The 26,353-nt window shown below is 40.5% G+C and overlaps 1 protein-coding gene across 2 annotated transcripts in view; it reads left to right on the forward strand.

Moving 5' to 3' along the window:
* bmpr2b (bone morphogenetic protein receptor, type II b (serine/threonine kinase)) overlaps window positions 1-26,353 on the forward strand; it is a 59,885-nt gene that overhangs the window by 28,579 nt on the left and 4,953 nt on the right. Inside the window, exons 2-12 of one of the 2 annotated variants that reach the window (XM_053497243.1) lie at window positions 621-803; window positions 915-1,088; window positions 16,110-16,220; window positions 16,309-16,400; window positions 16,906-17,136; window positions 18,760-18,874; window positions 20,698-20,858; window positions 21,080-21,227; window positions 22,521-22,657; window positions 22,950-23,122; window positions 23,272-24,566. In XM_053497243.1, coding sequence (XP_053353218.1) covers window positions 621-803; window positions 915-1,088; window positions 16,110-16,220; window positions 16,309-16,400; window positions 16,906-17,136; window positions 18,760-18,874; window positions 20,698-20,858; window positions 21,080-21,227; window positions 22,521-22,657; window positions 22,950-23,122; window positions 23,272-24,566 — 2,820 coding nt within the window. The remainder of the gene's footprint in view (window positions 1-620; window positions 804-914; window positions 1,089-16,109; window positions 16,221-16,308; window positions 16,401-16,905; window positions 17,137-18,759; window positions 18,875-20,697; window positions 20,859-21,079; window positions 21,228-22,520; window positions 22,658-22,949; window positions 23,123-23,271; window positions 24,567-26,353) is intronic. The other variant, XM_053497244.1, reaches the window with a different exon arrangement.

The following is a 26,353-nucleotide window of genomic DNA, read 5'->3' on the forward strand; positions in this document are numbered from 1 at the left end:
CACGCGGCCGTGTATGGAAATAAGGGCAGACGATTTCACAGCGCCTTTATCGCTAGACACGCTTTTTTTTCTCTTTTTTTCGGCGGCATTAAATGCTGCCTGAAAGTTCCTTTGCCTTTTCTTTAGGAACCAATGAGCCATGATGAGTGGCTAGGATGCTAATGCTTGGGGATTTGGTCCCAATCGAAAACCTCAGTGGTATAAATGTTCAGGAACATGATCATTACCGATCTGCATCTATAGATCATCTGGGTTTTAAACACCAACATAAAGAAAATGTATGCTGTTTCTTAGAGGTGTTCCCTCCCACCTCATACTGTCGTAGCACTTGTTGAAAGCATCTTTTTTTTTTTTTTTTTCCCAGCTTGTGGGGCTCAGCAGGTGCAGAATAGGACACGGGTGCTCTGTTGTTCTGCTACCATTGTAGGTGTTCAGACCACCAACAGACCTCTGCTGATTAATTAAGATTTTATACGTTTGCTCTTCTTTGGCCTTTAGTGTTTAACTGTTCCAGGCGGATTATTATTCTTAACGTAAAGAAAAGTTCGCTTAAAGGAAAAGTGAGTTTGCTCAAATTATGTGATGTTTGTGCTTATTTCTGTTTTTTTGCCCCCCTGCAGCTGCCCAGAGCGAGGAGAGGGAGTGTGCGTTTACCGACCAGCACCAGCAGTTTGATGAGCAGAGTGTGGCTGGTGATTGGCATGTGTCGCGAGAGAACAACACCATCCTGTGCAGCAAGAGCAGCCGCTGCTACGGTCTCTGGGAGAAAACCCATGATGGCGACATTCGCCTGGTCAAACAAGGTCCGCTAACACTCCTTTTGTTTTGACTCGTAACTGACAGTGTGATGTGATGTATACATGTGATTTTCTGCTCACACACACTTACTAATAGTTGTCAACATTTCATCACAGGCTGCTGGACGTACATAGGTGACCAGCAGGATTGCCATGACGATCGTTGCGTGGTGACCAACACGCCGTCACAAATCCAGAATGGCACGTACCGTTTCTGCTGCTGCAGCACAAACATGTGCAATGTGAACTTCACTGAGAACTGGGTGCCCAGTCCCACCAGCGCCACCATACGTGAGTTCTTTTCTCACACGGTTTCATGCATCTTAACAGCACACACCAGGGTTCATGTATAGCATGAAAATCAGCTTAGTGTCATCACCAAAGTCACCATTAGATTCGATTTGATGCGTGCAGCAGACAGTAATGGTCACTGGGTAATGGCTCAGTGCTTGGGGTTCTCGCCCTTTTTTGGTATAAAAATATGTACCAAGTTGTAGTGGACAGTCCGCTGTGGCGACCCCTCGATGGGAGCAGTGAAAGACTAACAATAACAAAAAAACATGAGTGCAGTAGACAGTAACTGTAGCTTATAAAGGCAAAGGTTTGAAATTAATTTGCTCTTACGGCGTTTTCACATTAAGTGCGATTGATTTGTACCATGCCCAGGAAAGCTTGCACTGGCCAGTGTTTTAGTTCACTGTTCTCAAGTACACTTGTGTATGTACACTTTTAAATTTGAGAACAAACTAGTTAACTTTTGCACTATGCCTACTAATAGTGATGTTTTTGAAAAGATTTCAAGACCTATATTAAGATGTCACCAGAGCTCTCTGGGTTTAATGTAAAAACGCCTTTAGACTTAACTTTCCTATATTTGCATGCATAAGCAAAAATCAGTCTGCTGTCTGTAACCTTATTTTTTGTACTCACACGTTTATCCTTGTCTTTTAGTGGAGGAATTGGGACAGAGGTCAAAACCCAGATTAGTTCAGAGGCGCCAGTTTAGATAGAATTTGCAATATCAACTGTAAGACTGGTAGCTGTCATGTGACACAAACCAAATTCACATTTTAATCACCTTGGATCCACTCAGTAAAGAATAATCTAAAAGTATAGTAAGTAATTTTGAGTCGCTTGGATATGAATTATCTAAACAAAACTGTAGTATACAGTAGCAAGATAAATTTAAATGTAGATCCATGTTTTTGTACAAAAGCATTCCTGCTCAAGGATGAAACTATTGCTCTCAACATTTGGCAGTAAAGTAACACCATAACTTCAGGCCTAGAGCAAGATAATATGATTAGGGATGAAAGATTGACTGGTTTCACTCTGGAAATCCTCTCATGAATAAAAACATGCTGTACAAACAGCCTTCTGTTGTGTAATTGATTTGAGTATACATTTTTCAATCAAATTACATGGTTAAGAGGTTGATTTTCTGGTATGAGTTTTGCTTGGTTTCCTATAATCAGAAACGGGGGTGGGGAGATTACAGGATGTCGCCCTGACAAATCTCGATGTAACTAATTGTACGCTTGACAGTAAGAGGCTCTGGTTAATTGCACAACGGTGTCAACATTCTGTTCGTGTCTTTGTGGCTGTTGGACTTTTGTGTACATGACTCTAATGCGCGTGGTCGTCTGGGTAATCCCATGAGAAAGGTCCTGAGGAACAGGGTTTGAGCGGAGTTTCTCTCAGGAGTATGTGATATCAAGAAGATAAATTGCATTCGAAGTTTTCAGGGAATTCGTGTTGTGTTTAAGTTAAATAATCACAAAATCAGAGCATTGTCACTGAAAGCATAGGGAGCTCCATCCTGCACAGCTTGTACCCTGGAGTTTGAGCTGCTCTGTCTGTGGCTGAGAGCCCTCTCCATAGAAGCAGCGCTGGTATGTTCTGCAGCCTCACCATGTGTCCAGCTCAGTTTGTGTTCAGCTCAGTTTGCTATTCAGCTCAGCCTCTCTTTCCAGCCCGGAGCTGTGTACTGCCTCGCCTCAGGACATAACCCCATGCTTGTCTTCTCTCCGTGCTCTCTCTAGTATCTCCGTAAGAGCCGTCATATTTCTTTTTGCTCTTGCTCTCTCTTCTGTTTCTCCTTTTCCCTCTTTGTCATTCCTTCCCCATGTGCCTTGGTCTTTCTCTTCTCTTTCTTCGCTGTCTTTCTAGCATCCCCCCTCCTCCCTTTTTTTGTGTCTTACAGCTTTCAGATCGGCTCTATAGAGGCAGTGGGCTTGTTGAAAAGATGGGACTGAATCACAGAATAAACATGGCAGTGCAATGAGCTGAAAAAATGAATTAAAAAATAATAATAAAAATCAGTGGCCATCAGATTTTGTAGCTCAGAGTCTGCTTCAGCATAGCCAATATTTGTGTTGTCTTGTTTTTTTTTAACGATGCAACTACTAATCTTTTTATTTTGCTTAAGAAAAGTGTTGAATGCAAAGTAGAATAAAAAAAAGTTTAATGAAACTAAGCATGCAAACAAGGCTTATAAATGTTTATTAATCATTTTCGTGTTTTCCTTCAAATAGCAATTACGTGTGTGTGTCAAGGGATTGAGGTAGCCTTCATTTTGGCCTTGTGCCAGCTTTTGGGGCCTAGAGAAGGTGAGCTGAAAAGGAGAACAGATTAATCAGGAAAAGATGGATATTCTTTGTGGTAGAGAATGGAACCCACCCAGTGTTATTCATACTTTCAGAATTTATCCCATTACTCAAAAATAGTGCCGCATATTTCATGCTCTCGGATGGAACTTAAACATTTTGTGTGTGTTGTATCAACACATGTTAAGCAAGAAACCGCAATACTAAAAAAACAAACAAAAAAAAACTAAACAACATGCATGCCATGTAGACACCTATATAATGTGTAGTGTAACTAATTAAATTACAAAATTACTGTCTTAAAAAAGTAATCAGTTACATTACAGCGTTACTTTCTGATAAAAGTAACTAGTTAGAGTACTTTTCCACTGCAGAAAATGAAAACTCCTTTGTGATTCCTCACGCATGTTGTTTTAGTCAAGACCTTTATAATTATTCTACCATTATCACTCAGCGAAATTTGGCCCATAATCTGTTAACTACTAATACCCCTCACAAAAATACTAAAATCTCACCCATGGGGTTTCGCACGGTGGCCGTAAGTAAGGTTCATCATGATTCACAGCGAGTTTTGACACCGTGATTACGTTTCCATCTTTCTGCGCGCCGGTCCTCGCAGAAGCTCGCGGACCTTGCAGAACTTTGCAGAACATCGGGCGGTCACTTGCTGCGGCTCACGATGCCTAACCCCGCCTCTCAACGCGAGTCAATCCGCACAGGTAAGATAGGGGTATAACAGCAGGAATAACATAGAGGAGCGGGGCTTGTTTCCCTCTCTCTCTCTCTCTAACACACACACGTGAATTTATTTGAATTTATATTTTTTTATACTGTAAACAGTTCACATAGTGCGCAAAATAAGTTAGAGCTATAAATAAGTTACAAAAAATCCACAAGTGTCCACAGCTTCACACACTGTACAAGGAAACGTTGCTGTCTCCATTGCTTTGACTGAAAGCTTTAATTGATCTTAACCTCTAAAGTCTTTAGAGAAGACTCCTTGTACGCAGAGCTCTACGTATCACATCTGCTAGTTTCTGGTTTATGTTTTTTATCACCCATGGTTCTAATCGGCTAACCGTTTATTTTATTTTCCAGCTTTTTGAACACATTAAGCAAGAAGTGGCTGAAAGGTAGAACTATAAATAAGTTACACACCAAGGTCTTGTATTCCCAAATGACTTGCTCTCGCCCGATATAACTGAGTGAAATAGAAAATTACAGAGAAACTGAAGAACACATTCTTTTGGACAGTAGTCAACTGTGTTTGTGTGCTCTCTAGTTAAATTAAAAATTAATAACTGAGTAATTAGGAATAATTACTGTAAATAGTGTGTTGTAGTGCCTATAATAAAGGTATATCTTATCCTAATCATCTATCATTCTGACTTGCATCCAGTTACTGTAGAGCGTAAATAAACGTTCAGTATAAAAAGCTAAAACTCCATCAGTCGTCATACAGGCAGCAGACTCGCTTGACGTATTTGATGCCAGTTTAACCCTGATGTCGTGCCGAATGTGAGTGACTGGTACAGGGTGGCTCTGGCTCATCATATTAAAGCCTTTAGATTTATGTAGTTAATGTGATTTACCTTGCTCATTTTTTTAGAGATGAAAACAGATTTTAAATCTATGTTTAGTCCACTATGTTTAGTCCAGTACATTTCTATTAAGCCCGAACACGGCTCTGAGACCCATTTGTTTTTTCGCTGCAGTTTGCGGCAGATCTGTTGTGTCGACATGATCAAAGGTCTCTCGTGAAGAGCCTGGGCAAAGCTGAGCTGCATGTCTGGTTTTGAAGAACGTTGGCAAGAGGAGGTGCTAACTGCCTCAGGAAAGGATGAGGATGTGGGCAGGGATTGGTGGAATGCTTAAAATATGTTTGGCTGAATAATAAATGCTCTATCGTGTATCTTATTACAACATAGAAAATATAACCAGGTAGTCGAAACTGTGAACCTTGCATAGTTCCTCTGCATGATTCTCGGTGGTGTTCTTTGTGTGATGATCTGAATGGTGAACCCTACATACAGTACATACTCAGTGATCAACATGAATGGACCAGAAAGATCAAACTGTTTAAGCTATATATATTCAGAATGCCTTCGGTGTGCAGATGACGCAGTCATAAGCTTATATTAAAGAATGTTTGCAGAAACGTTTTTGAGTTCTGAGTGCAGTGGGGTTAACCAGCCACCAGGACCTTTAAAACATTTTTTATAAGTTAATAACTTAATGTGTTTTAACCAGTAATTAAGTAATCAAGCTAAGTGAGCTAAGCTTAACAGTAAATCTCATTGCAAATAAGAGTCAACTCCCCCCCCCATCATTTCCCTGCTGCCATAATCTTTTTTTTTTTCAAAAATACGCTCATTTCACATAAAATGTATTATCTGCCTGCTACACCCTTCCCTGCTATTAAGTTAACTCTGCCTTGTTAGCAATTTCCTTATTCAATTAAAATATCAGTGTTTTTTTAAATAATGTAGCAGCACAGTAATTCGCACTATTTTGCACTTTGAATTACTTGTCTCCAAAAGCTACTTTAATCCTGGTTAATGACATGCCAGTCCATCACTGGTAAAACAGTAATAAAACAGTAGCATGTAAAAACATCTATTTATGGACTGAATACTATGGTGGCCGTGAAGTGCACAACAAAATAAAAAACCAAATACAAAATAACAAGGATTTTTCTTTTTGTTTATCGGGTTTTGTTATATTGTTTTTTGGCTTGCTTTTGTTGTTTTATTTTGTTTCGCACTTTTTATCCACCATAAAATACAGATCCTTATGCTTTAGGCGAAAGATGAAACGTTAAAGCTACAGTTCAAGACATCTTATACAGGCTTCACTGGACAAAAAGACACAAGTGAAAAAAATTAATAAATAAAAATTACGATATATTCAACAGGTCGACTAACTGACGTTATTTCTGCAGTAGTTTGTGGTTTCAGTGATCAACCTTAATGACAAATTTGTCTCTGCTGCTGTCTGACATTTACTTGAAGTGTGTGTGTCACATTTTACTAGTTTTTCATCATATTGATTTCAGAAACGACCGTGACTTGTATCAGCACAGCACAGAGGCCGCAATTAAGCCAGCCTGGGTAGTTTATGGGCGCTACCTGCAGATGTCCAAGCTACAGCTTTGCTCTGTGTGAATGCATAGTTGAGCAGACTTGTCACATGGCCCATTCCTGCATTCTTAACCCAAGTTCACACGACCTGCATGTGATACAAAGCTGTGTTAATAATACATATTAATAATACAAATTAATGTTAGTCATGCGTTTGACTTTGCCATGACACTCTTTTCTGATTAGCTGAACTTTATGGATTATTAAGTAAGCATGCTTTGAGGCCTTTATGTTCCCACTTACAGAAGTTTTATATGCTACATCCTTTGCTTCTCCCACCACCTGTGGTGTGTGTACAGGTTCACCTCGTAATTAGTATTAGGTAGTACAAGCGCAATATAAACCGATAAGCCATAACATTAAAGCCATTAACATTAAAGCCCTTCTAGGTTTCCCCTTGTTCTGGCCCTTTGGGGCATGGTTCTGCAGGGCCTCTGGGCGTAAGCTGTGGTGTCTGGCACTAGCACTTTGGCAGTGGATATTTTGGCGCTGTGGTTCTGATTCGTTTGTCTAGTGCAACCCATGGGTGCTTGATCATACTGGGATTTTGACTTGTCAGCATTGCCTGTGGTTGATTCTGATCACCTGTCACTAGTTATAATGTTGTGGCTAATGAATGTAAGCAGCAAATTCACCTTGCCAGTATTTTGTATTGAGAGATTCTGTCTTATGCCTTTGAGTTTGTATTCTGAATTTGTAACGCCTGCATGCTTTAGCAGCTGTTTGCCCGAAGGTTAGTAAGCAATCCAGCTACAACTCAATGGCCAATTATCCTTCTAGGTATGAGGCATCATGTTGCTTGTTTAGCTTAAGTAAAATAATATGTTTTTTTTTAAATATATGCAAGGAAAAACAGTGTGACAGCTGCACAGTTGTATAATTATATTAAGAAGGGTTTGAGAATATATGATATAAATGTAAAATACAACATTTTACACAAACAGACTTTTTTTTGTTGTTCTTGCTGTGACCTTATATAAACTCAAGTGTTACTGCATCACTAGTGTTTGTATTGCAGATGTAGTGACTGGAATACTGAATGCTCATGTTTGGGCAGAGGTAGCTTAAAGACGAAAACTTATCCTGCCCTCCACCCCATGTTCATGGCTATCCGCTCACACAGTCTGTCTCATCTTTGTTCTCCTAAAGCCTACCTCAGGCAGTTTGCATCAAAAGTTTAGGAATTTTTATTGAGTTTGAAAGCAGTTTTTGAAGCATAGTAAAGTCTGAGGAACTGATCTCTGCTCCACCAACTTGTGGAAAGAAAGAAAAAAAAAAACAATCAAACAAAAAAAAAAGTAGTAGTTTGGGTTGAATTACACCATACACAAGGCAATGAGCTTAGCTGTCGAATTTAAAGGGAAGAAACACAAATTAAATACATTAAGCACATTAAAATTTAATAAATATTGATAAGATCCTAAAAAGAAAGATGTGTACCCGTTACCTTAGATTTTCCAACACTTGTGAAAAATTGCACAGTGTGTTGGTTTTGTCTGCGGTAGAGGAAGGAATTTGTCTGTATAAATGAATGTATGCACGTTAATGACCGTATTTAAGCCAAAGGTGAAATGCCTTAAAATAGGGCCTGACTATTGTAGTGAGTATTTTTCTGCTTATTAGTCCAGTGCCAGATGCGGCAGCTCATGGCGTTGCCTTTCGGAGAGGGTTAGATGGTGTTTGAGATTAGGCTGATCTCTGGGCGTCCCACTGCTTATAACTTCTGTGTTTTAATGTTCCTTGCATGTTCGTCATCAGTGAACTGTCTCACAGTGAGGAGCAAGCCTGCAGTGCTTCTACTGAGCTAACCGACCCACATAACTAACTAACTGTATCCCTCTGCAGCCAGTAAAGCCACGAGGCAATGTGTGTTTGTTTATCTAGTTCTCTTGTTGGTTAGTAATGTGTAATAATGCCACTTCCAAACTAAACTGGAAATAAAAACAACCTGGCTCTTGCATGCAGCGAAAAAAAAAAAAAAAAAAACACCTCAACTTTGTTGGAGAACATCTGTTATGCATTATGTTGGAGAGCATGTGTGAAGGCCACAAGAAGCTGATTGATCAAACATGGATTAACCTTGGCAGATAATTAAATTGCAGGAGAGTAGCTGAAAATATGAGCTCCCTCCAGGCACTGTCTTCACCATTCTCTGCTTTCCCTCAGCCTTAAGTCTCTCTCTTGTCTCCTCTCTGATGGAGCCATAAATATACACTTAAAGTCAACCGCTCTCACAAAGGCCTATCTTTCAGTTTTATGAGCCTCCTTTCCCACTCCTTCCTTCCATCAGTTTTCCAATTATAAAGCTTTAGAGCAGGATAGGTGTTCTATCTTTCCTGAAATGTAAAGCATATGTGTGTGTGTGAGACACACATATATGTGGAAGCAATTTGGGGTCACAGCAGAGACATTTCTGTTTGTACCTAATGATGGGCTTTAAAGTGCAAGTCTGTGTAGATGTGTGGGCGGCCTACAGACAGAACGGCAACTCGGAAGAATAACCTGCAGTCACATCTAAATTTTTTTAATGCCAATGGCTTTTAAGCTGCCTGTCTTGTGTAAGTTTTTAATAAGGAAAAAGTTAATGTAGCCATTAGCATTGTTCTAATGAAAAGTATTTCAGTCAAGCCATTTCTGTTCATTTTATTTAAGTAGTAGCGGTTTGAACAATAGACATTGCATGTTGAGGATTTAGCTACTTGAGCCAGAGATGGAACCGATACTAAACTCACACGGTTATGATATCAGGAAGCACGTTCCTAGAGTGAAACTTGACTTAAAAGGGAACTTTTTCATTGACATGGCATTCTGGGATTATAAATCTGTTCAGTTCTATATCTGTACATAGCCGTTCTAAGGTAAAGTACGTGTCTGCTGTATCTGGTCGAGATTGTCCACTGAGACTTGCGAATAGACCATTTTTTTTTTTATTAAATCCCTAATTTATATGTATTTGTCACATACACAGTCATACAAAGTATGATATGCAGTGAAATGCTTATACGACCGCTTGTGACCTTAAAATCTAAATTATCAATAGAAATAAATTAGGGAATGAAATAAACAACAAAATATAAAATATGGGATATAAAAATATTTTTAATAACCTAGTTGTACAAAATGTACACAATAATGGCTGTACAAATAGGCAAAATATATAAAATGTACAAAAGTAATTGAAGTGCAGTCAAGTGACGTCCTATTCTGGTGGAATTACTGAACATGATCTTATGCTACATTATCATCTACAGTTTTATACGTCTTACACACGGCCTAAGGCAAGAGCTAAAACACATTAATTCGCTGTAGTCCTGTAGTCGAATCCGGCCGACTGTGACTCTGATTCATGACCATGTCGCCACTCTCTCCACTGGGGTCAAACAGGTCAAGTGGCTCAGAGTCACATGGGTCATGGTCACAGACTCTCACCACCCCGCTGTGTGAAATCTGAACTCGCACATCCAGCTTGTCTGCCTTCTTGTTGATGTCTAGACACTTAGGCCCTTACTGCGGGAAGAGCTTTTCTCATTGTGTTGAAGAGCATTCCATTCAGTAGTAGGCAGGTCGTCTCAATACCGTTCAGGTAGATAGAAAGTGTGGCAATTTTAAAGACCCAGCTAGTGGTATTTAATTTACACAGAAATGAGCTCTGTCTGTACAAATCCTCAGTTATTTCTAGAGCACCAAACTGGTCAGGTTAATGTTATCGGACACTGCTATAATTATGTAAACATGCATTTGCAATAATTTGTATGTCTCGTCATGATAGCGATCACAGAGGGCTCAGGGAGCCCACACGGTTGAAATTGTGATATCATCAAGATGAAGATAAAAAAATACACACACAGCACAGAGAGTCTGTGTGTATGAGTACTGGAACAGCAGCCTCAAGAGAGTGCATGAACGTGGTGTGTTATCTTGTGAGGAAATGCTTCTTTGGCAGTGCTGCTACAGGGCTCTGAGACGGAAGTTCTTCGATAGGAGACGTCTGACTCTGTGTTTAATTATTTACAGTGACAGACGTAATCACCGTAAAAGGGAAAAGACTGCGTGTCAATAAACTGGAGAGGAAAGACTCGGTGTCATCACTTGCTGACAGACCGCTGATAGCCCTGCTGTATCCGTAATTCATTACAGCCGTAACACGCGAGAGCGGCTTAGACAGTGGTGCAAAAAGCAGAGCTTTTTATGTTAAAATAAATAATCATTTTATAGTGACACAAGCCTGGATGCAGTACTGCAGTTTAGTTTCCAACTACTGGCTGATTAGACTTGTTGTTCGAGCTTCTGCGTTGTGGAAATTTTATTTTATTTCCTGGATGCTGAAGATGGATTGAAGATGGAACAAAAGGGGCTTTATGGGAATTATTAATGTTCTAGTAATTGCCTTATCTGACTTGTAAGGCAAACGAGCAACAATTGTTTCTTCAGAGCAATTAGACCAATTCTGTTTGCCAAACTAGACTACTGACAGGAAGCCCTACACCATTTTCTCCTGTTGGAGGCTTGTGAATGACAGAACTGCCTGACTGTGTTTGACTGGGTAATTTGCGCGTAGGTGGAAATCACCATATACGTCAGTCAAAATGTGGCGTGGTCTTTAAGTCTGTTATCAAATTTCAAATTATGCTTTGTTACGAAGCAGCTTTCCTGCTGCGGAGAGTCCTGAGGAACTTTGTAGTCGAGAGCAGCAGCACATTTCTGGTTTATTTGCAATACTACACCGAGCACTGCAGACACGAAGAACAAAGAGTTCAGCGAATGTCTGCTCTGCAGACTGGTCCAATTGTGAGAGGTTATAGTGTTTACAGATCAAAGCATTTTTGGTTTGAGGTAGAGACAGGTCGAGAGATTCAATGTTAGAAGTTGATTTGTTTCAGATGAAGCGGCGTTTCCTCTAACATTAGGGTCAATGGTAGGAATCAACAGCTCTGTGATTACACTAGTCAGATGACACACTGGCTGTTAAAGCCCCTGCTTCAAAACAACCCTAGGTTCAAATTAGACACAGCGTATATTGTTCTTTTGATTAATTGGACTTTTTTTCTGCCTCTAACCATCTGCCTTGGCTTTATCTTCTTACAGCTTTGTGATGTATCTGCTCTGTGTGTGTTGCTACCGATAGCTGGGCCTCTTTATTTTCCCTTCAGCAGTCCACATTATTTCTCTCTCTCTTTTTCTCTCTCTCTCTCTCTCACCTCTTTCTATCACACATATATGCAGACGCGTATCTTGGGGGGAATTATTTGTAAAATCGTTTGTGTGTTAAAGGGGGGAAGCACGGGATGCCACTTTTTTTATGGGTCAAAGACTGTCATGGTGTTTGTTTTGTGTATGTCTCCCATGCTACCATTCCAGTCATTTAGGTGCCTGTGCTTACAGCCTACCAGTTTGGCTCCCATCGCAGGAGAATGAACTTAATTGAGATGCTAGGCACCATAACTCTTATGCCTTTATACTCATGATTAATAACCGCAAGGATTATGAAATAAAAAAAAAAATTCTGCATCTTGAGCAAGACCATGTATAGCCTTGTGAAACAGACAAAGTTGCACATGCTTAACTATGTAGTAAAAGAACATGGTTCATATTGTTCAAGATATATGTTTGTGTTACAGGTAGTCCCTGACTTATGAACATTCAAGTTACGAATAAAAAAAAACAGACACTGCAGTGCACCAGATACCAACATTTACAATTATATACAATATTTGCAGTGTGTAAGTGAATGTATAAAAACCTCATCGGTTTCAATGGATCAATCCGGGAGCACGATGATAGAAAATGGCTGTCCCGGTAAGCTGTCCAGAGTTCATAGTCCAATACAGTGGAAAACAGCAACATTTTACTGTGAGAGTTATTTCCTTAGGAACGATTACCATTTTTGGCCACATGATGGGAGTGTGAGGAAAAGTGACAGCGATTTAGTCAAGTGGATTGGGATGCTTTACATTGTATATTGTGTCAAGGGCGTATTAGACTCACTTTGTTGGACTTGAGAACAAATCGGACTTACGAACGTGCTCCTGGGATGGAACTCCGACTACCTGTATGTAAAAGATATTAGATACCCTATGCCCATGATGGATTTCACCCTACAGGCTCTGCAGTAGATTTTTTACAAGTATTTGCATTACGTAAGCTATGTTGACCAAAATTATTATTAACTTTCAGATTCAGGGAACCAAGCCTGTAGTTATAAGAAGTAATACAAATAAATTTTACTTCTGCAATAACCCTGCAGTTTTCACATCTACAGTAGTTACCATATCAACATTCAGATAAGCTGGTATGTTAGCTAGTATACTGAAGGTTACTTAAAGATGGAAAATTGAGCAAAGCTGTTGACACTAAATGTGCCCAGAGGTTTTTTTTATATTATAGTTATGCATGTATGGGGTAAAGACATCTATATAGCCACAAATCTGTGTATCCATAGACAGTGCTTTAGCAAACCACTGCTCATTCACGGGGTGCAACTAGAGATTCTGGGCCCCTTGAAAGCCTAATGTATATTTTTTGAAGGCACTCTGCTTAATTAATCTAACTACACATAAAGCCAGTTACAAATATACATTTTTATTGCTAAGCACTAAAGTCTCCAAAGGTATGTACAGTAGCAGCAGCCCTACAGGCATCCCCAGACTGGGGCTTCAACAACTTTGGCAAAAGGTTCCCATGTATAATTATGTTATACATTAAATAGAAACTAAGCTATGTTTATTAATAGTACATTTGTAAGGGTATGCGAGTGATTAATTAGAATCGACTGAGGATGCACACAACTGTGCGCTTCACACATTCCCGATAAAATACACGGGAGACGTCCTTCTATCCACTGCCTAAAAAAGATTTAAGGGGTTTTGTTGAGGCAGTTCCCCCCCCAAGCAAGATTTTTAATAAAAGTTGAAGTAGTTTAGTTTGGGTGAAGGAGAGGAGTGTGATTGACGGTGCTGCAGCTGGGTGTGGGTTGCTATGCAGTTTGGGAGTGAGAATGTGATCTGTGAAGAGAGTTGGTAGCCCAGGGAAACTGCAATTGCTGCCATCACCGTGTTGTCACAGACACGAGCGAAGAGCAAACCACATTAGGCAAGCCAAGGAAGAGGACAAGGACGTAACATAATAACGGGCATATCAATACTGGCACATTGCGGATGTCTTACAACCGCCAATCTGCCTGCTCGCTCTCTCTGTGTACAAGGTCGATATTAGGGTTCAATCAATATTTTAGTCTTGATGGGATGCATTCATTAGCTCCAGTTCTGGTCAAGCCAACAATAAAGTTGTGTCTACACAAAACTGAGCCAAACAGTGGCTGTATAATTAGTCTGTTATATCAGTCGTGTGTAATACAGACACTTGTATAAAATTTGTTTATTTGAACATAGAATAAGGAGAAGAAAGTAAGTGGCTAAATGGTCTGCTCTACTTCTACTTCTATCCAACCTCATGTTCAGTACATATGGTACCCAGGTAAAGTAGATAAACTGGTGTGTGTATATATTACAAAACAGGATTTGTTATTTGCCATAATATCTAGTGTGTTTGGGGGGCGGGGGGATGCTGTGTGTAATTTACATACCATAAACTAGTTATTAGATTGTTTCAGATATTTTTTGTTGTTGCACTCTGTCAGCTCATTCTGCATCAGATCACTTCATCAAAGCACTTCATGCGTCCGTCATTGGACCAGTAGCCCATCAGTCTGACTTGCAGCTCTGTGTGAAAGGCAGGGGTATACAAGAGGGAGTAAAAGAGCGGGGATCTGGAGCAGTGATAGAGAAAGGCGTGCGAGATGAGCGGGGCGGTCAGGACTGATAGAGTGCGCTTAAATAAGCAGAGAGGAGGAAGTAAGCAGAGAGCCCATAATGGATGGAGTGATGAAGAGAGAAGTGCAGGAAGTGGAAACAGGGGAGTGAATGCATAGGCGGGACACAAGGAAAGGCAGGCAGACATTCGGCCTCCAGGCCAAACACTGCTGGCTCCAAGACACGTAAACAGTACGTGCACACCAGTCTGCGTGTGTGTTTTGGTATGATTGTGTATAAGGGTAAGAGAAATTAACATTAACATTTACAGCATGTGGTGACTTACATACCAACGTGACTTGAAATCTTCATCAAATCTAATCAAATAGCATATCCTTATGCTTGTACTAAAAGGGTCATTGTCTGAGAACCTAAAACCCTGTAAGAGCGCAGCTAGCACAACAGGAAGATACCGCAACAAGAACAGTACAAAGATTATTTCAGTCAGATTTCACATCTTTACTGCTGAAAAACTACCAGTGTTAAGAGACCGAGCGGATGTTCCAGCACGGAGACTGGTTGGATCTGTTTCTAGACCCTTTTTTTTTTTTTTTTTTTTTGGTAGCTGGGTGGCACTCAGGGGAAGAACTTCCAGGAACGACTTGCAGTAGTCCAATTTGGAGTTATCTGGAGAGAAATGGCATGATCCTTCTGATATTTTTGTAAAAAGGAAAAACATGCATGACCAAATCCTACACACAGCTGTTACATCTGTGCATTTAAATGAAAATGTTTGTGAAATGTAGACACCCCTCTCTTCCTCTGTCTGGAGTGCTAGGAAAAGAGGGATTGTGTTATTTGAACCATCTTTGTTCAAGCACACGTGTGAGGGGAATAGACTCAGCAGGACAATAACAGCTGATTATACTGGAAGCATATTTGTTTTATTAGACTAAAAATCATAAATTTTAAGTATAGGCACATTCATTTTTTTGTGCTCTTGATCACTAGTGTGCGGGACTGCCAAAATGGTGTGCTTTGCAGGTTCAGTGCAGAGCGTAATGTGTGTTTATGTACAGTACGTTTATTTGACGTCAGAGGCAGTAAAGAATGCATTCCGATGCTGCAGCTCAGTTGGCGTGACTGACTCATATACAACATTTCCAGCTTATCCTATGCAGCGGCCTAGTCACATTTTATTGTTCTGTCAGACTGTCTGCTTTGTTGTGACCTTTTTTTTTTTCTTTTTTTTTATACTGATTTATTACCAGCAGTGAGGATCTAGGCTGTTTTATATAAATATGTGCATATATATATATATATGTATATGTAGGCCTGATTTAGCACTTGAATTTGTTCTTGTGAATTTTGACACCTTCTGTAAGCTTTATCAGAACTGACTTGTCTCAGGTCAAGTCAAGTAGACTCTGTCACTTCAACCTTATACAGTTTGGTACACAGTGAAACGAGAACAACGTTCCTCCAGAACCAAGGTTCTACATACAACATAAATTTACAACATAAATTAACAGAAAACTAACTAGCTAACTTGAAGACCTAATTAGCTGGCTAGCTGGGACAAGACAGATTGACATTTAGGTTAACAGGGAATTATCTACCTTTTTATACAAAAGAGACAACACAAAGTACACGTGCAAATGTGCGAACACGGGCGAGAAGGTGACAATGCGACAAACCTGACATCACAATACTCTGTGGTGATGAATTGATATAGTGGGAGGAGAAACGGTAAACACTCCGTAATTAGCAGCAAGGTGAACAAGTAATGATACTAACAGTACCTCTCTCTCCCATTAGTAGACCCACGGCCTCTGCACCGCGAGGATGCCATTATCATCACCCTGGCGTCTCTCTCAATCGTAGCCGTGCTCATTGCGGCGGTCTGCTTTGGCTATCGCATGTTGAGAGGTGAGATACCTACTGATACCTGGTGACAGTAAACCTAACTGACATTGATGTTGTGATTTGATCTGGGTGTATGTGTCTGTTTTTTCAGGAGACCGTAAACAAGGTCTGCACAATATGGACATGATGGAGGCAGCAGCATCCGAGCCCTCAGTTGATTTAGACAGTCTGAAGCTGCTGGAGGTGAGCGTCCTAACTCTAATCTACAGCCCGCTTACTATCTTTCTATAAAAAAAAAATTCGGGTTAGGCCTCCGAGTGGTGCAGTTGTAAAGTGCTTGCCCTATCTAACTTATCCGGAGATCATGAGTTTGGTTCCCGGGTGATGCTGTTGTCTCTTGCAGCCAGGGGCCTGGAGAGAGCTGATTGGCTGAGCTCTCTTAGTGGGGTGGGATGAAAGAGACTTAGCACTCTCACATCAATCATGGCTCTACAGCCAATCAGGGTCGTCTGTGACCTGCCCCCAAACAGTGCGCGAGCGAGCAGTTAGAAAAGATGCGGTCGGATTGTGTCATGTGGTTCGGAGGAAACACGTGATCGTCTTCGGCCCTCCCTGACTGGTAGTAGTAGCCTTAATGTGGGAGACCCCTAGTGATGGGAGGAAATTGGATACGACTAAATTAGACAGAAAATAACATATAATTTATACTTTATATTATGTATAACATTTCTCCGGTGGTCTTTTTCAGCTGATTGGCCGTGGCCGCTACGGCTCGGTTTACAAAGGCTCTCTGGATGAGCGCCCGGTTGCGGTAAAAGTCTTCAGCTACGCGAACCGTCAGAACTTCGTCAACGAGAGAGCCATTTACAGAATCCCCCTGTTAGAGCACGACAACATTGCACGTTTCATCGTAGGAGATGAGCGCCTGACGACAGACAGCCGGATGGAGTACCTGCTGGTGATGGAGTATTACCCACATGTGAGTGACCGATCCATTAGCCACTGCATCTACTCAAACAGCTCTGACTGGATTGTGTAAGATAGTGTAGAATTTCCCTTGCCTACCTTCAACTGACCTTATCTCTTTGCTTTCGTTTTTTTAACCACCTCTTAATATTTTTGGCCATGATAAGAGAGGAGTCAAATGTCCTGCCAGTAACACAACTATCTGGGCTGGTATTTTTATAGATGATTCAGATGGGGTTACCACAGGCAGTGAAGATGGGTGTGTTATGTACTAGTTCATTGTGCGCCCCCCCCCCCCCCCCCCCCTCTTGTTTGTTCACCTCTTTATGTTGGGTTATGATATCTAGCTGCATTTAAATATCAGAATAACTTCTCTTTTATTTGTCTCTTTTTTTTTTCTTCCCCCTTCGTGTGTGGCGAGCTGGGTGTGGAGTTATCCTACTACTATGAGCTGTTCAATCAGTCTAACAGTTTAATCATCCATTCCGTTGGCAAGTTAGATTAATGTCATACATGCACTCTGGCTAGAACAACTGCGTGTTTCCTGTATCCTGTGATCTAGAAAGGAGCGCATTCTTGTACAGAGTAACATGTTACAACAGGCACACCTGTCTAGCATGTGTGTATGGGTGTGACACAGGAATGAATGTCTCTTCTGTTGTTTCTAAACAGACAGACATTACGCCGTTCACACACTGCCACGTTTGTTCTTGTTCCGCTTCACTGCTAATTATTTACTTTGGGTGGAATTACATTATCAGCTTTAAACTTGGGGGAGGGGGGGGTGTTGAGGTGGGGGTGGTGCTAAACTTAAAGGCAAATGTTTGCATTTCCTCTCAGAAAACATAGCAGCTCTTAGACTGATTGAAAGAACTCAAACGACTTCTTACGTGGTACAAAGTGTCCCCAGTGGGCTAAGATCTAGCGCCTTGTGGTTTTTTTTATGTCCACTTACACTGTAGAATTGATCATTGTGGGTAACCATTAGCATGCTAATCATCGTGGCCATTAAGTCTGCAACAAATAATTGATTAAATTAATGCTTACCACTATTTAGAACAGTAAAAGCACTTGTGCAGAGTATTGTGGAGAGAGCCTAAGACTCACGTCCGTCTACAACATTGTATTCGCATAAATGTAAATACTACTTTATGATAGAAACTAAAATCTTTTAAGCTTTTTATTATAATAGCCTCATTACCCCACCTATAGCACTGGTGACCTTTTTCTCAGATAGATTGTTTTGACTTTTTGTTGGTAGCAATAAAATGCATTTCTCGTTTGTGTCTTAACATTTTGATGTATAAAAGGCAGCATAAGCTTAGCATTAGCATTAAACCTGTTGCATTCCAGTTTATGATGTTGAAAATCAGCAATTTCTAAACTGGTCACTAAATACGTCTTGTTTTTGCTTAACTTGCTTTATGCAGTCAGTACCTAATTCTAATAAGACTAATCCTGTTCCTAAAAGCTTTAGAGCTTTTAAGATGATGTGTCCTCTATGAGAAGTGTTGATGAGTGTGTCATAACTTACTATGTCTCAGCCTAAAGTGTGTGTGTGTGTGTGTGTGTGTGTGTGTGTGTGTGTGTGTGTGTGTGTGTGTGTGTGTGTGTGTGCATGTACACTCTTGTATAGGGCTCCCTGTGTCGTTACCTGAGTCTGCATTCTCTAGACTGGGTGAGCTCCTGCCGTCTCGCCCATTCGGTCACCAGAGGACTGGCCTACCTACACACCGAGCTGCTAAGAGGAGGTCAGGGTCACCTTCAGTTTCTGTACACATGTACACAAACATAATCTCAATCTCGACAGTGTGTCAGATTCACATTTAACACCCATGCATTTCTCACACACATCAACTGCGATGACTAAAATGCTGCACATGTGCTGATGGAATCATTTGCAAGACTCACTTCAGATAAGACTCAGTGGCCATCTGTGTTTGCTCATCTTTCATACAAGTAAACTGTACATGTATATTGCGTGTATGCGTTTGGTATCACAGAATGAAAAGGTTTGATTTATAAACACTCTAACAGTGTCTTACTCCTTTCTTCTCTCTTCAATAAAGAGCATCTCTGTTCCCTTCTGCTATTAGAGAAGAGCCGGGCGAGCTCTCTGTAGTCTTTAGTTGGATTTGTACAGAGTGAACAGGGTATACAAGTCGAGTCCACGCTGTTGTCTGTGGTTGTTACATGCCTCCAACCGCACTGGATTAAAAAGCGATGCAAATCCACCCATGGGCTGGTTGTTTGAAGCCACCTCAGGGACGCTCTGATTTGCACATCTAGGTCACACTGTTTTTATTTTTTTTTATCATTATTTTTCTTTTATTTTGTGAGATGGGTTATTTTCCAAGCTGCGTCATTTTGTTAGCACTTGTCAAATCCCAAGAGTAGCACATGTCATGTACCAGTGAAAACTATATTCAGACAGGCGCTGCGTGTGTCAACTGTGCTGCTTATTAGGGCTGAGGATATAGGATGAGGAAACGGTAATGGTGAGAGTGAGCTATGCAGTCACCTGGTTGTTAAAGGGCCAACAGCAGGAACAGTGCACATAAGATGGGGCTAATTTGTGTCTTTTGCTCCTGTAGTTGCCCTGGTAATGGCAATGTGCCAGGGAGCTGTGGCAGGATACCATGTGTACTGGGTCTCCGTCTGTCTCAGCTCTGTGCTGACTCTCTCTCTCTCTCCCTCTTTCTCTCTCTCTCTCCCTCTTCCCCCTCGCCAAGCTTTGACTTCATTAGAGCTTGAAGTTCAGACACAGACACACAGTAAGCAAGCATGGGCATTCATGGCCAATTACACCAACTGCTGCAGTGCCACCTGGTGGCCGTTCATATGATGTGCATCTGTTGGTATTCATGGGGTTTGTTTTGTTATACTGCAGTATTTTAAAGAAAAAAATGTCTGTCAGACTTTGTGTAGAATATGTGCCTATGGCTGTTTAAGTAACAGGAGTTTTGCTAAATAAGGAGCAAGAGATTAAAATCTCCTCTGGTTTGCAGTTCTCAGATTAGCTCATTATATCATTGCCTTACCTATAGCATTGGTGACGTTTTGTTTTTGACTTTTTTTGGTAGCAATAAAATCAATTTCTCCTTTGTATCTCAACATTTGGGTGTATAAAGGGCAGCATTATCTTATGTATGGCATTAACCCTGGTGCAATCCAGTTTATGATGTTGAAAATCAGCAAATCCTAAACTGGTCACTGAATAAGTTTTGTTTTGCTTAACTTGCTTTATGCAGTCAGTACCTGATTCTAATAAGATTATCCTGACTAAATTTTCTAATTTTATTTCATTATTTATTGGTGGGGAGGGTGTTTTATACACTATGTAGTGAGCAAATACAATTTATATCAAATTTTTTAAAACTACTTTTTATGGACACTTCACATTGTTTAATCAAATCAATAAATCCATACAGCATATTCTTTGCTAAAATAATGATATTGCTTTCTTATGATTTACATTTCTTAATAAACATACTGAAATGTGTCATAATTCAATGCCTTAATTCAGTATACTGCATAAAATAAAGCTAATGAAAACCTCTCTCCCTTTTCTCAGATTTATATAAACCTGCAGTCTCGCACCGAGACCTGAACAGCAGAAACGTTCTGGTCAAGAACGACGGCACGTGTGTGATCAGTGATTTCGGTTTGTCCATGAAACTGACAGGAAACCGTCTAGTCCGACCTGGAGAGGAGGAGAATGCTGCTATCAGTGAGGCACGTTGATAAAAAAAAACAAGTGCACGTGTGATTTATTATTATTTAATATAAAAGCTCCATTTTATTGTCAGATCTTACCCTGAGGTGTAGTGTGCAAATATGCTGCCATCTCATTTCTTCTTTCTCGGAAACTTAAGCACTTTTGTAAGTCGTTCTGGATAAGCCCATTTTACCGCCAAATACCTGAATGTAAATCTCTGTTTTGTGTCTATGTGTAGGTGGGGACAATCCGCTACATGGCCCCGGAGGTGCTGGAGGGAGCAGTGAACCTGAGGGACTGTGAGTCTGCTCTAAAGCAGGTGGATATGTATGCCATCGGCTTGATATACTGGGAAACCTTCATGCGCTGTACAGACCTTTTCCCAGGTGAGATCTATGAGTCTATACAAAAGGCATTTGCTGGCTTAGCAAGACACGAGTTCCAGTAGAGCACACTATGTTGTGTACCAGGGATGTGTAGCTAAAATTGACTTAAATTTCCTTGCTTAGTTAGGACTGGATAAGCACTGAACATAATGAGTGGTGAAACAATTAATCTTTAATGTTTATCCATTGATTTTACTGATTACTGGTTTATTGATGTGATAAAATTAATTAAATAATATTTTTTTATAGTGGTGCGCGGTATGTTGCTTGTTTTGACTAGTGGCATGGACGGCTACCTGAATATAGATATATGAAAAAAAGAAAAATTGTTGAGGGGAAAAAGAAATATAATTAAAAAAAGACCTAATGTTTCTCACCTTGTAGTCAGTCTTTGGCCTGATACCTTTAGCTGAACAATTACATAATGTAAATGCACATAATTAGAAGAACCAAAAACTAGAGGTTAAACTGATATGTAATGCTTTATTGAAGTGTTTTGTTCAGTCCACTGAAATACTTTGCCTGGGCGCTCTCATAGTTTGATCTTTGCTGTTGATACTTTCTCTTCATCAGTTATCATGGTTTTGTTCAATAAGGCTGTACTATGTAAATGTTTAAATCTAGCCTTAATAAGATAAGATAAGATAAACCTTTATTAGTCCCACAAGTGGGAAATTTGTTTTGCCACGGCAGCAACTTGACAGTACAAAGTTAAAAATTAAGAAACAACAGAATAAAGTAAAATAAGATAAAAATAGGGGAAATCAAATAAAATAACAAATACTAACTGTATAAATGTATACTATACAATCTGGCTATAAAATATGGACATCTGTGTAGTAAAAAATATTTACATAAATATATATTTAGACAATAAGTAAACACAGTTGACTAAGTAATATGTTTGTACTCAATGAATATATGTATACATACAGAGAGTGAATGACAGGCATTTACAGTAATATTCTAAATGTTGCACGTTTTACCATAGTATTGCACATGACTGGAGATATTGCACATCACTATAAAGTTTAAAATGTTCCTTCATAATATTGCACATAACTACAATGGTGTATTTGATGTGTGTGTTTGTTCGTTTGTGCGTTTGCTTGTGCGTATGTGGTCAGAGTCTAAGTTGTACTAATTACATTTTAAGACTTGCTACTTTGACATTTATATAACATATGAACATTCTAAACAGAGTGAAATGAGTTATTTTCATGTTATAACTGTGTGTGTGTGTGTGTGTGTGTGTGTGTGTGTGTGTGTGTGTGTGTGTGTGTGTATTTCCAGGGGAAACAGTACCTGAGTACCAGATGGCTTTTCAGGCGGAGGTAGGAAACCACCCATCTTTTGAGGACATGCAGGTTCTGGTTTCCCGAGAGAAACAGAGGCCAAAGTTCCCCGAAGCTTGGAAAGAGAATAGTCTGGTGAGCAATGCTTAAGTAAGAGAAACAATCTAATTTCTGGCACCTTGATGTGCTTCTGATCATCGTAGCAGCTCAGCATGTGTATTGGTTTCTTTCAAGTACAGGAGTTAAGAACGCACTCAGCTCAGTATTTGTGGCTGAGCTGCAGGTAATCATAAAAACTGCAGGCACTGGGAATTAGCATGGTTCTGTGTTTTAAATTTTAAAGTCAGATTTATTTTACCGAAGTGGGAGATTGTTTTACAGGGGATACAATTTTAATCTCTTATTTTTTCCCCACGTCTCATATTAGGCGGTTCGTTCGCTGAAGGAAACGATGGAGGATTGTTGGGATCAGGATGCAGAGGCTCGATTAACAGCTCAGTGCGCAGAGGAGCGCATGGCAGAGCTGCTCCTTATCTGGGACAGGAACAAGTCAGTCAGCCCCACTGTCAACCCGATGAGCACAGCTCTTCAGAATGAGAGGTCTGCTAATACACATAGTCCCCTGAGCTTTCTGTGTGACATGACACTAACATGTTTTTAAGAGCACTGTCCAGTTGTCCTATCTACTTTGTTATAGGGATATTAAATACGATTGTTTGTAAATTGGTTGCTTTTTGTCTCATTTGTAGGAACCTCACCCACAGTCGCAGAGCTCCAAAGATGGGGCCCTACCCAGACTACTCCTCCTCCTCATATATCGAGGACCACGACGGCATAGTGAAGAACCTACCTGGAGACATGTCCACCTCAGGCACGTCGTCAGTGAGTGGCATTGGTTTGAGTGGCCCGGGTACAGGGGGCACAGGAGAAAAGAACAGGAACTCCATAAACTACGAGAGACAGCAGGCCCAAGCGCAGGCACGTCTCCCAAGCCCTGAGACCAGCGGAACCAGTCTATCCACAAGCACTACCACCACCACAGCAGGACTCACCCCCAGCACGGTCATGTCCACCATTTCTGAATCAGTCCCATCTGAGGAGGCTGGAGCAGGCCCAAGTATGCCCGTTTGCCTGCAGCTCACCCAGGAAGACCTGGAAACCACCAAGCTGGATCCCAAGGAGGTGGACAAGAACCTGAAGGAGAGCTCTGATGAGAACTTAATGGAGCATTCTCAGAAGCAGTTCAGCGCTCCTGATCCACTCAGCACAGGCAGCTCCAGCCTGCTTTACCCGTTTATAAAGTTAGCAGCCGAGGTGAGTGCAGGGGCGGGAGGTGGGCATCAGGTTGAATATGGAGCAGGTAGTAATGCCACACTTGATGCCCCACCCAGCATGTTTCCCCTTCCAAAACAACAAAATCTTCCCAAGAGGCCCACCAGCCTGGCTCTTGGCTCCAAAAATCCTAGCAAGGAGTCTTCATCCTCTCGGCTTAAATTTGGCAGGCACAAGTCCAACCTGAAGCAGGTGGAGACGGGTGTGGCTAAAATGAACGTAGTGGCGGCAGCAGAGCCTCATTCAGTTACCCTAACCAATAATGGGCCTGGAGTGAGAAGTGGAGCTGGAGTGCTCCTGCTTAACGGCTATGCAGGTGTTCCCAGTAGTGCTAGCAGCTCCTTCGGGAACACAAACCCAGCCGGACCGCAGGGTGAGGGGGGTGGCCTGCCTTTGCTCCAGAGCCAGCACAGTGGGGATGACATCCGGCTAAACATCAACATCAACTCTAGTCCGGATGAGCACGAACCGTTGCTGCGCCGAGACCACACAGGCCGCACCAACTCCAACAACAACAACAATAGCAACATCCACGCTGCACATTCTGCTGTGTCGGGTACAACCAGTACAGCACCTACAGGACCTGCTCCACCAGAGCTGCAATTACTGCAAGTGAAGCAGGAAGCCCCACTGAGGCAGGACAAGCCCAGAAGACCAGAGAGACCCAACTCCCTGGACCTGTCGACCACTGCACAGGACTTTTCTGTTTCAGGTGAAGCTCTTCTTGCTTGCATTGTTTAAATGTATGTGGTAAATGAGGCTAGTTGTTTATGGAAAGAAAGCCAAATTGCCAAAGTTAAGCTGCTCCTGCTGCTGGAAAGACATAAGGCCAGAGCACACTGTGCTGCATTTCTTGTTTTATACACTTCAAGAGAGAAAGACAGAGTTGTGAGGGAACTTATAACTTAAAGAAACTTATTTTGCAGATGTTCCACAACATTAAATGTAACTATAAATGGGTAAAACATGTCCTTGTCCATTTGTACTAGAATGATGTCATTCAACACATGTAAAAAAGTTGGGAAGTAGCAGTTGGGGAAATTGCTGTGGAATAAGAGAAGGAAATCACTTTGGGATGTGTAATTAAACTTCATGGTGGTAACAGTACCTTGGCGTCACTCAGGGCTCCAGACGAACATGAATCTTTAGGACACTTTAGCTCCTAAACTCAAAAGATTTTGGAGCCAAATTAAAATTTTAAAGAACCAAATGTTTAACTATTTTATAATGTAAGCAGGTGCACTTGTGTGCCCACTCTGATTTAAACTGAAGCCATGGGTAACACAAAAAACTTAGTTAGCTGTACTGTAGATTATCTGATTATTACTATGAGTTGCCACTGGCGACTGCCTGGATAAAATTTATTACAAAATAAAAAAACATTAAGTGGAATAACATAATAAAGAGAAGAGAAAAAAAGAGTAAATGGGTGATACATACATACATACATACTGTACATGCATACATTATTTATCCTAAACGAAATTCCAGCAATGTAATAGATGCCAACTGCCATAAAACAAGAAGAAAAAAAAAACATTAAGTGAAACATGGGCGACAGTTTCAGTCACCATCTTGAGCCTTGATCACATTAAGCAGTAACACATCACTTTGTTGTTGATTATTTTCCTGTTTAGGCATGCCCTGCTGTAATTTATTCATAAATACAATATGAATATAAATACAAAATTATTACTAGTGTATTAATGAAAGGCATAACTAGTAGAGCCAAAAAAGCGTACTAGCTAATCATCAGTTGTCCTTCAACACATACCAACATGATTACCAGAGATAGGAGTGCATGTGATAGTACAGCAGGACTGCAATCAATAACAAATCGCTTGTGAATTGTTCCAGTTGTATGATAGTTGAATGGCCTGATGAAGTTCGCAAGTGCTCTCGGTATTGTAATCAGCCTTGCTGTACTATCACGCATGATTCTATAATGTTAATAATTACTAGTGTACTAATGGAAGGTGGCATAACCGGTAGAAGAGCCAAGAGAGCATGCTAGCTAATTTGAGTAATCCATCCATTGTCCTTTAACACATACAAACATGATTAACCAGAATAATTCACTTAACATTATTGCATGGCTTAATGGTAATGGTAAAGTATTGTACATCGCTGTTACATCATCCTTCATTTTGCCTTTTAAGCTACTAGCACATTGATGTCCACTTCAGGATTTGTTTAGTATTATTTTTAATATGCTTTGTCTTTGAGGCAGAATTGCTTTTGACAAAAAATTGATAATTTCCATTTTTCCAAAAATATATATATATATTTTTTTTTTGAGAATAAACCTTTTGGCCTAGATTGGAACATGTAAAAGCTTGCTCTTATTATTTTTCCAAGGTGAACAAATCTGTCGTGCTGAACAAATAAGCTGCATATTATTATATTATCTTTTACACATCCCTGAACCAGTTTTTCAAGTCTCTGAGGATCACTTGGGAGCATGCATGTTTATTTTTTTAAGTTCTTTTTTATCTCACT

The sequence above is a fragment of the Clarias gariepinus genome, chromosome 5 (assembly GCF_024256425.1).
Source record: "Clarias gariepinus isolate MV-2021 ecotype Netherlands chromosome 5, CGAR_prim_01v2, whole genome shotgun sequence".
NCBI classification, from domain to species: Eukaryota; Metazoa; Chordata; class Actinopteri; order Siluriformes; family Clariidae; genus Clarias; species Clarias gariepinus.